General features: G+C 42.2%; 2 protein-coding genes across 2 annotated transcripts; both read left to right on the top strand.

The window, feature by feature from the left end:
• The first annotated feature begins 2,677 nt into the window (after window positions 1–2,677).
• LOC121373169 (acanthoscurrin-2-like) lies at window positions 2,678–3,250 on the top strand. The gene has a single exon (XM_041499626.1). The coding sequence runs from the start codon at window positions 2,678–2,680 to the stop codon at window positions 3,248–3,250; it is 573 nt and encodes a 190-aa protein (XP_041355560.1).
• A 2,630-nt stretch (window positions 3,251–5,880) lies between these two features.
• LOC121373168 (putative nuclease HARBI1) lies at window positions 5,881–9,895 on the top strand. Its single transcript, XM_041499625.1, has 2 exons — window positions 5,881–6,083; window positions 9,226–9,895. The coding sequence occupies exons 1-2, from the start codon at window positions 5,881–5,883 to the stop codon at window positions 9,893–9,895; spliced, it is 873 nt and encodes a 290-aa protein (XP_041355559.1).
• The last annotated feature ends 1,719 nt before the right edge of the window (window positions 9,896–11,614 follow it).

Here is an 11,614-nt window from a genome sequence, read left to right as displayed (position 1 = left end):
CTAAATTTTGGACGTGCCGGTTTGATGAAGGAGTTAGCGCCCCCACCTTGCCTTGCTAGTGATTTGGGAGGGTCGAACTGACTAGATTCTCCTCCAGTAAACCCAATGTGGTGGATGCACTGCAACACACCGTACAGCAGTTTAACCAATCCAGCAAAGGCCGAATCGGACTGGTAAACCCCGCTTTTTTTTTTCGAATTGTTGGACGGCGGGTTTCCAAAATCACGTCCTCTACTACCCGTATTTGTGGCATTTTTTCTGGCCATTTTGGTTTTAAGAACACACAAAAAAGATTTATAGTAAGGTTTCAACAAAAAAGAAATGAAATCGATCTCACCCAAAAAGAATTATCATGTATGCATGTATGTATGTATGTATGTATGTATGTATGTATGTATGTATGTATAAATGTATGTATTGATGTATGAATAACTATATATTGTATGTATGTCGAGGTTGACTGTTACATACATAGATATTAACAAACTGGCGCAGGGGATAATTAAAGCCTTTTCTGACCTCACAAATTGTATGTATTTAAGAATGAATGAACGCACTGGCTCAGGAATTTTTTAAAACTAAAAAAATTGTTATTTTCTAATTTTGCCCCAGGGATTCGAAATTGATTTTAAATTGACCGTTTTTCGGTTTTGTTTTAAATTTATTTGGCTAGTACTATGTTTTGTTTACAGCCAGATACGATGTATTTGTTTTTAAAAATTTTTTTAGGAAAGGGATAACAACAAACCAACCACTGAAAAATGGATTGGCTTAGAGGCTTAAGCGGCGTGTAGTCGGGTGGAGACTAAGATATCCTTCAGACTTGGATTTTTTCTATATGCAATAACCGGACGTGCTGTAATAGGGTATGTATGTATGTATGCATGTATGTATGCATGTACGTATGCATGTGCGTACGTATGCATGTATGTATGCATGTATGTATGTATTGATGTATGAATATCTATATATTGTATGTATGTCGAGTTTGACTGTTACATACATAGATATTAACGCACTGGCGCAGGGGATAATTAAATCCGTTGTGGCCTCACAAATTGTCCCATGCCGTTGCTGGGACTCGAACCTATGGCACCGAATCGCCCGCAAATTGCGAGACTAACCACGACGCGCTCTGAGCTATCGAAGCATCCATAAAAAGGATGTTCTTTAACTCAACCACATGCATGTGGCCTGCAATCTACGCGGTCGATCCCGCTTACGTACATGAAACAGTGGACAGGGCTGGCTAGTATGTATTGATGTATGAATATTTATATATTGTATGTGTGTCAAGTTTGACTGTTACCTGCATAGATATTAACGCAATGGCGCAAGGGATAATTAAATCCTTTCTGGCCTCACAGATTGTCACATGTCGTTGCTGGGACTCGAACCTATGGCACCGAATCGCTCGTAAATTGCGAGACTAACCAAGATGCGCTCTGAGTTATTCAAGCATCGATAAAAAAGAAGTTTTTTTTAACTCAACCACATGCATGGGTCCTGCAATCTACGCGATCGATCCCGTTTACGTACATGAAACAGTGGGCAGACCTGGCACTGGCTAGTATGTATTGATGTGTGAATATCTATACACTGTATGTATGTCGAGTTTGACTGTTACCTACATAGATACGAACGCACTGGCGCAGGGGATAATTAAATCCATTCTGGCCTCACAAATTGTCCCATGCCGTTGCTGGGACTCGAACCTATGGCACCTATTCGGCCGCAAATTGCGAGACTAAACACGATGCGTTCTGAGCTGTTGAAGCTTCCATAAAAAGGATGATTTTTTAACTCAACCACATGCATAGGTCCTGCAATCTACGTAGTCGATCCCGCTTACGTACATGAAACAGTGGGCAGATATAGCACTGGATAGTATGTATTGATGTGCGAATATCTATATATTGTATGTATGTCGAGTTTGACTGTTACATACATAGATATTAACGCACTGGTGCAGGGGATAATTACATCCTTTCTGGCCTCACTCATTTTCCCATGCCATTGCTTGTACTCGAACCTATGTCACCGAATCGCCCGCAAATTGCGAGACTAACCATGATGCGCTCTGAGCTATCGAAGCATCCATAAAAAAGGATGTTCTTTAACTCAACGACATGCATGGGGCCTGCAATCTACGCGGTCGATCCCGCTTACGTACATGAAACAGTGGGCAGACCTGACACTGGCTAGTATGTATTGATCTATGAATATCTATATATTGTATGTATGTCGACTTTGACTGTTACATACATAGATATTAACGCACTGGCACAGGGGATAATTAAATCCTTTCTGGCTTCACAAATTGGCCCATGCCGTTGCTGGGACTTGAACATATGGCACCGATTCGGCCTCAAATTGCGAGACTAACCACGATGCGCTCCGAGCTATCGAAGCATCCATAAAAAGGATGTTTTTTTTAACTCAACCACATGCATGGGTCCTGCAATCTACGCAGTCGATCCCGCTTACGTACATGAAACAGTGGGCAGACCTGGCACTGGCTAGTATGTATTGATGTGTGAATATCTATATATTGTATGTATGTCGAGTTTGACTGTTACCTACATAGATATGAACGCACTGGCGCAGGGGATAATTAAATCCATTCTGGCCTCACAAATTGTCCCAAAATATAACGACCATCTTACAATTCCTTGCCATGATAGTTGGTTCAGTGTTGATCGAGTGTCAAGTAGGAAAGGGCGTATACGGCGGCGGTTATGGCGGTAGAGGCAGGTATACTGGAGTAGGAGGAGTTGGACTTGTTGGTGTCGGCGGATACGGGGGTGTTGGCGGGTATTGCCCCATTGCTAAGCCTGGAATTGGTGGCTATGGGGGTGACGTCATTGGAGGTGGTGGCATCAAAGGAGGATATAAAGGCAGCGTCATTGGAGGTGGCGGCATCGTAGGAGGATATAAAGGTGCCGTCATTGGAGGAGGATATAAAGGTGGCGTAATTAGAGGTGGATATAAAGTTGGCATCATTAGAGGTGGCGGTATCGTGGGAGGGTATAAATGTGGCGTCACTACAGGAGGATATAAAGGTGGCGTCTTCGTAGGAGGATATAAAGGTGCCGTCATTGGAGGAGGATATAAAGGTGGCGTAATTAGAGGTGGATATAAAGTTGGCATCATTAGAGGTGGCGGTATCGTGGGAGGGTATAATGGTGGCGTCACTGGCGGGGGCGTCATCGTCGGAGGAGGCGTCATAGGAGGAATTGGCGTCATATAGCAGTAGCAGCAGTAGTAGTAGTAGTAGTAGTAGTATCACTAGTAGTAGTAGTAGTAGTAGTAGTAGTAGTAGTAGTAGTAGCGGCGGTAGGAGTAGAATGAGGCTTAAATTTAATAGTAGTAATTGTAGTTGTTGTTGATGTTTTTGTTTTAGTGGCAGTTAATCAACTAGCTGGAGTCACCTCTAGCCGCCCCCCCCCCCCCTTACTAACATGTTGTAGAGGGGGACAGTGTGTAATACTTCGGTAAACGTCGACGACCAAATGGTAGCCAGCTACTGGGTCATACACATCCCCCCCCCCCCCCCCAATCTGATGTCACAGAGCTTTAGTTTGATTATTATCGAGTCCAGTCATGACATTAAACTTACATGGTGTTAACGTGTCACTTCAATCGGGATTTAGTGAGTACGGTAGGTTATACATTATTGTTTTGTATGTCCATTTGTTGCACTATTTCCTTTGAAACACGGTTTAAACACGATTCCACAAGTTTTGAATACCAGCTATATACCTAGAAAATGTGACACTATTCGGACGTAGACAGAAATAGCCACGCTTTCAACGTCCCTTCGGACTAAATTAAACCATGCTATTATACATTACTTGGTTGTATGGCGGGTCTATTACACAATTGTACCTAGGTGTTATTTTAACAAACATCCACCCCGTCTTTCTTTCAGTCGAATGCTGTTTCTGTCCAAAGTTTTCCTTGATCACTAACCGATATTGTAAGTGTGGCCATCAGCTTACACCGGAGGGCTGCCCAACTGGATTTTGCAAGTCGTGCATGGGTGAGTTCGATCGAATACGTATGAGTGCATTCTGTTAAGTTATCGAGTGTTTAAGAATCAACCGGCCTTGGTGGCGTCATGGTTAAGCCATCGGACTACAGGCTGGTAGGTACAGAGTTCGCTGCCCGGTACCGGCTCCAACCCAGAGCGACTTCTAAATGGTTAAGTGCGTAGACCACTATACCCTCTTCTTTTCCACTAACCTCTAACAACTAACCTACTGTTCTGGACAGACAGCCCAGATAGCTGAGGTGTGTGCTCAGGACAGCGTGCTTGAACCTTAATTGGATATAAGCATGGAAATAAGTTGAAATTGAAATTGTAATTAGGAATCCCTGTATATCAGATAGGTGGGATGAAATCTAGGAAGTTATGCTTCATTTAACGACGCACACTGAACACATTTTAATCACGGTTATATTACGTCGGACATATTAAAGTCAAGTACCACACATATATTGAGAGAGGAAACCCGCTGCCGCCACGCAATGGGCTACTCTTTCCAATAAGCAGCAAAGAAGCTTCTGTATTTAGTATCAAATAGGCAAGATAGTACATACCATGGCCTTTGTTGCAATGGGCTTCTCTTCCCGACTAGTAGCAAGGGAGCTTTTGTATGGAGTATCAAACAGACCAGATAGTACATGTATACCCCGACCTGTGTTACACCAGTTGTGGTGTGTGCCCAGGACAGCGTGCTTGAACCTTAATTGGATATAAGCACGAAAACCAGTTGAAATGAAACGAAATGAAAAAAAACGAAACAAAATGAAAGGGGTACTGGCTGGAACGAGAAATAGCGCAAAATGTCCACCGACGGGGATCGATCCTAGACCGATCGTACATTAGGCGAACGCTTTACCAGTGAATTAAAGTTAAAGTGGTTTTGTTTAACGATGCAGTTGAAACGAAATGAAAGGAGTACTGGTTGGAACAAGAAATAGCGCAACATGTCCACCGACGGGGATCGATCCTAGACCTATCGTACATTAGGCGAACGCTTTACCAGTGAATTAAAGTTAAAGTGGTTTTGTTTAACGATACAGTTGGGAGCACAATGATTTATTAACCATAGGCTATTGGATGTCAAACATTCGGTAATTTTTACGTGTATTGTTAGAGAGGAAACCCGCTACATTTGTTGCTGTTAGTTGCAAGGTATATTTTATATGTGCCATTCCATAGACAGGACAACACATACCATGACCTTTCATATACCAGTCGTGGTGGACTGGCTGGAACGAGAAATAGCCCAATGGGCCTACCGACCGCGTATCATGCTAGCGTTTTACTACAGGGCTGTGTCCCGCCGTTTACAATGTATAAAAGCAAGGCCTTCTACCAATGTCACAGCGGATGGCATAATGCGCGGACTAAAGGTTAGCTGTGGTCTAAACTGTCCGGCAATATTACTTAAATGTTTTAATTAATGAAGAACGGCATTATTGCATTAAATACACAGTACAGCTATGGTCCCACAGAGCCTGCGTTGGTATACGATGGGCTACGATGGCCTAAACCTACGATGGCCCGCGATGGTAGACAATAAAATATTATGCTATTGCAATCATACGACGACGCACGTCATCGTACGACCATCGTATGATGTAGCTTTCGTTGGTAGTCGCGGTAACCCGAAAAAGACGTGCGACGTCGTACGACATCCTACGACATCCTACGACGTCGCACGAGTATCCCGCGATAGGCCCACGATTGTCTCACGTGGTCGTACGATGGTCTACGACATCCTACGACGGCCTACGATGTCCTGCGTCATCACAGTATGGTATATAATTAAGTTCAATTCCACTTTTAGTTCAGTACACAACTATTTGAAGATGGCAAAAGGTGGCAAGACCAAGAGCAAGGGCAAGGACAAGGGCAAGAGGAGTAGCTACTCCCAAAGTGGCTACGAGGACGCAGGATCATCGTACGATTTCCAACGATGCCGCACGATATCGTACGTGTCAGGTATTTACCTGTGGACAAGTGAAAGTTATCTACGTGGTCATACGATAGTCTACGACATCGTCCGACGGCTGTACGTCGGTCGTACGACGGTCGTACGACGGTCTTACGATGGTCTACCACGTTGACCATCGTAGACTATCTTTTGAACATGTCAAAAGATGATTTTCCAACCTACGATGGCTCTCGGAGGCCACAAAATCGTACGTCGACGCAGGATGGGCTCCACGATGCTCTACAATGTTCCATGATGCTACCATCGTAGCCCATCGTATACCAACGCAGGCTCTGTGGGACCATAGCTTACCATGACATTTACGTGTGTGATAAAACTGTTTCAATGAATATCCTAGTATTTAAACAGTTCCATCAAATATGTTTTGAATAGTTGTGATGGACGGACAACTGCTAAAATCAATCGAAGGGTTTAACATTAACGATATATTTAATGACAAGATTTTCTCTCTCTCTCTCTCTCTCTCTCTCTCTCTCTCTCTCTCTCTCTCTCTCTCTCTCTCTCTCTCTCTCTCTCTCTCTCTCTCTCTCTCTCCCTGATGTGCGTCAGTCTAGGATCGATCCACGTCGGTGGACCCTTTGAGTTATTTACCGGCCACTGTGGGGGTCGAGGTTAGGCCATCGGTCTACAGGCTGGTTGGTACTGGGTTCGGATCCCAGTCGAGGCATGGGATTTTAAATCAGATACCGACCCCAAACCCTGAGTGAGTGCTCCGCAAAGCTCAATGGGTAGGTGTAAACCACTTGCACCGACCCGTGATCCATAACTGCATAAGGCCATGGTTTGTGCTATCCTGCCTGTGGGAAGCGCAAATAAATGATCCCTTGCTGCCTGTCGTAAAAAAGTAGCCTATGTGGCGACAGCGGGTTTCCTCTAAAACACAGTGTCAGAATGACCATATGTTTGACATCCAATAGCAGACGATAAGATAAAAAAATCAATGTGCTCTAGTGGCGTCGTTAAATAAAACAAACTTACTTTGAGTTATTTCTTATCCAGGCAGTAAACTACGTCTAGTACATCAAAGCCTGTGGTACGTGCAATCATGTCAGTGGAATGGTGCATATAAAACTCCTCACTAAGAATATATGTCAAAATTACCAAATCAAAGATATCCAATAGCCGAAGATTAATAAATAAATAATGTTAAATAAAACAAACTTTTAACTTTACAGACTGCTATATAACGTATATTGTTTTTCTTTCCTATTTATTGCATTTAGTGTGCGCGAAAACACATTTGTTTCATCAATTTACATGTTAGCGCTTATATCTACGCCAGGATCAATCGCGTATTCTGGTACCATCATTGTCTCCAAGTCTTTATCCGATTATTTTGTTTCTTTTTTGTCCTCTAGTATACAGATTCTGTCCTCCGGTTGCTTGCCCATTCTACTGTCCAACAGGAAAATGTCACGAGATCCATACCGGCTGTCCAATCTGCAGATGTCGGCTTTCTAAAATAATTGGATAATATAATTCTGATTACCAAGTAATAAAAGTATACATTTCAGGTTTTATAATGTCATTTTTTGTTCCCTTACTGACTGAATGAATGTATTACTCTACCACACATTTTTCGTATAATTTAATCTATAGCAGAGAAAGAAAGAAAGAAAGAAAGAAATGTTTTATTTAAGACGCACTCAACACATTTTATTTACGGTTATATGGCGTCAGACATATGGTTAAGGACCACACAGATTTTGAGAAGACACTCGCTGTCGCCACTATATGGACTACTCTTTCCGATTAGCAGCAAGGGATCTTTTATTTGCGCTTCCCACAGGAAGGATAGCACAAACCATGGCCTTTGTTGAACCAGTTATGGATCACTGGTCGGTGCAAGTGGTTTACACCTACCCATTGAGCCTTGCGGAGCACTCACTCAGGGTTTGGAGTCGGTATCTGGATTAAAATCCAATGCCTCGACTGGGATTTGAACCCAGTATCTACCAGCCTGTAGACCGATGACCTAACCACGACGCCAACGAGGCCGGTCTATAGCAGGGAAATAATGTTTGTAAGAAAAACAATGTAAGAGTTACCGTGAGACAATTGTTTTATCTTATTTTTACTGACAAACATTGTGCAGAACATGGATACAGGATAACAACATAGACTGATCACAATACTTATACACACCACTGACTTTCATATACCAGTCGTGGGTCACTGACTGGGACGCAAAAAGAGAAGAAACACATAATATGACGTTTGATGTACCAATAATGTAATGGTGAATGTACGAGGGCGTATAGATTCGTGAAAAATAATTTACGAGCCCCGTAAAGACGAGTTTATTATTTTTCACGAGTCTACACATCCGAGTGTATTCTCCAGCTTAATCCATTATTCACTGAAACAAATCACGTGACTGCTGAAATAAATACTATTTTATAGTTTCTGATGAAAATATTGGTTAAAATGGCAGAACATATTTTCAAAACTAATAACCGAAAACCATAAGATCATTTCGGACCTAATCTGAACGATTCGGTCACATAATTCACTGCAGTGGATAGCTGGCATTAAGCATGATGCACGTGATAAACGTGTAACCTCTTTATTTCCTATTTCGTTGCTGACAATATTCGCTATGTTCCAAACAAGTTATGGTAGGTAGAATAGGTCGGGTTTTTGGTGGTTGTTAAGCCATCCTTAAACATATTCAGCCGATTTCACCAACTAAGTTTAAGTACTAAAACAGGTCTAACATCACTTTAAAACAGTCTAAAATGATGAATTCATTTCACCAACTTGGTCTACGTCCTGTTAACTTGGTCTAAATAAAGTGATATTTTAGACTAACTTCAACCCACGTCTACACCTTCTGTTCAGCTCAGTTGTCGTCGATATAAATGGCGGATGCAGACATACGGGACATACACGCGCTGCATGCAGTAGTGGTACCTGGCAAAAGGAGGAGGCGTTTGAGAAGATGGCGTATTTTCAGAAATAGGGTCAACTATTTTGAACTATACAATGATAAGGAATTCTCAAGCAGATTCAGATTATCCAAAGTAAGCGCTAACAATGTCCTTGATCTCTAAGCAGGACAAATCACTCACGATACAAATAAAAATAACGCCATTTCTAATGAGTTGCAATTACTTACATGCTTGCGAGTTTATGCAACTGGTTGCTATCAACGGGTGGCAGGCGACCTCCGTGGAATTAGTTCTTCATCTGTTTGCAGGATAGTGAAACGGGTGAGCTTAGCAATTGCATCATTGAGACCGCAGTACATAAAGATGCCAAATGATGAAGAACCAGTCCATATAAAGAGACAATTTCACAACATGGCAGGAATTCCAGGCATTATTGGGTGTATAGATGGAATGCACATTAGAGTCGCTTGCCCATTAAAGGTTCATAATGCAGCCTCATACATGAATCGCAAGGGCTACCATTCTCTCAATGTGCAAATGGTGTGTGATTCTTCCATGAAGATAACAAATGTGGTCGCACGATGGCCGGGATCTAGTCATGACAGTCGTATCTTCCGCTCAAGCACTCTACGGGATCATCTTGAAGATGGAACGATCAGGGGGATTCTATTGAGGGACAATGGATACGCATGCGAGAGATACTTTTTGACGCCAGTTGTCAGAGCAGGTACTGATTCAGAACGCCGCTATAACACATCACACCGGCGCACACGTAACATCATAGAACGTGTGTTTGGATTACTGAAGAGAAGATTCCCCTGCATCGGTGTGGATTCACGTTTACGATGTCACATTGAAACAAGTAAAGCTGTCATCGTTGCGCTATGTGTCCTTCACAATATTTCTCGTGACAATGGAGATGCAGACTTTCCAGGAAATGATGTCCATGCCCTACGTCAACATCAGAGAGCAGAATAACCCCAGGGGATTAGCATTCCGCAGAATGCTCATACAAAATCATTTTCACTAATAATTTGTGTTGTGATGAATTTTGACACCATGTTGTATCAAAATCTATTGAACTATTGGACTATGAATTTCAGCAGTATTTTCTATTTGAAATATATACTGTAAAATCAGATATGAGTTAAGTTTGTTTTGTTTAACGACGCCACTAGAGCACATTGATTTATTAATCATCGGCTATTGGACGTCAAACATATGGCAATTGTGACACGTAGTCAGTGGAAATCCGCTACATTTTTCTTATATAGCAAGGGATCTTTCATATGCACTTTCCCATAGACAGGATAGTACATACCACGGCCTTTGATATACCAGTCGTGGTGCACTGGTTGGAACGTGATTATTTGAAAAGTGATATTATTTATTTTCATAGTACATTGTATATTTATAGACTAGAAAATAACAATCAAATAATAATGTCAAGTTCCTTCTTGAGTTTCTTTTCTTTCAAAAGTAGCACTCTTTCAAATCCATCAGTTCCATCCGGCAAATGTGCTCCTTCTTTCTCATCTCAAGTATTTCGGATGATGCGCTGTTGGCTGTTGAGTAACTAGGTAAATCTGAAATGAATAATTTTTAGTAAATACATGTCAGATGAAGGAATATATATTTACTCTTTAGCATTTAATGGTTTTTAAATGTTATTCATTAAGTTGTTTTCATATTAACTTTCCCAGACATGATAGCACACACCACGGTCTTTGTTATATCATTTGTGCACCACTGGTTGGTGCAAGTGTTTACCCAGCCTCCCTAACACGCTCTGGGTTGGAGCCGATACAACAATTACATATCCCATGCTTCGAGTGGTATTCGTACCCAGTACCTGCCAGCTTTTATCCCGCTGACGTGGCCATACATCACCGGGGCCGGTAAAGATACAATACAAGACAACATACTTACGTTGTTCGATGGTGCCAGCGTTAGCAGTTGTGGTGTCCCCTGCGTCAGCAGTTGTGGTGTCCCCTGCGCCAACAGTTGTGGTGTCTCCTGCGTCAACAGTTCTGGTGTCTCCTGCGTCAACAGTTGTGGTGTCTCCTGCGTCAGCAGTTGTGGCGTCCCCTGCGTCAACAGTTGTGGTGTCGCCTGCGTCAACAGTTGTGGTGTCGCCTTCGTCAACATCGTCATTGTAATTGTAATTGTCTTCAAGTTCGTTGCTTGCTTCCGGTTGTTGGGCCGGGACATGAATTGCGCGACTGGTAACTGATACCAAACTGTTGGATGTTCTCTCGACTACATCTGAAGTAGTGGGCACGTCATCGTCATACCTGTTACGTTGTGGGCTAAGAACATCATCCCCAATTGTATCCGCGATTAACTGACTTTGTTCACTAATGGCTTTATCTTTTGGGCCGCCTCCAGTTTTATTTAATGACCTTTTAGCGAATGAAATTTCACTTTTGGCTTTAATTTTGGCCCTTCGCCAAAAATACTTTAATTGTTTGTCACTTCGAATCAGTTTATTTGCAAATTGCGACATCATTTCACTTCTAATGACATGCCAAGCTTCATTTTTCTTTTTACAGTCGCGGCATCAATCTTCTTACTTTCAATTATTAATTTTGTGTCCCTAATTAACTGTGATAAATATATTTTTTCTTCATTGCTGAAATTTTCTGCACGCTTTCGTTTGTCCATTTCAATCTAACACTGAAACGCATGCACGTGCCT

Source organism: Gigantopelta aegis, chromosome 5 (assembly GCF_016097555.1).
Source record: "Gigantopelta aegis isolate Gae_Host chromosome 5, Gae_host_genome, whole genome shotgun sequence".
In the NCBI taxonomy this organism is placed as follows: domain Eukaryota; kingdom Metazoa; phylum Mollusca; class Gastropoda; order Neomphalida; family Peltospiridae; genus Gigantopelta; species Gigantopelta aegis.
This window is presented reverse-complemented; position numbering and strand designations above follow the sequence as displayed.

Excerpts from the sequence above, each read along its gene's own strand:
- LOC121373169 (XM_041499626.1), top strand. The coding sequence starts at position 2,678 with ATGATAGTTGGTTCAGTGTTGATCGAGTGTCAAGTAGGAAAGGGCGTA.
- LOC121373168 (XM_041499625.1), top strand. The coding sequence starts at position 5,881 with ATGGCAAAAGGTGGCAAGACCAAGAGCAAGGGCAAGGACAAGGGCAAG. Across the intron at positions 6,084-9,225 it reads TACGACATCGTCCGACGGCT|GATAGTGAAACGGGTGAGCT; the intron begins GTACGTCGGTCG and ends ATCTGTTTGCAG.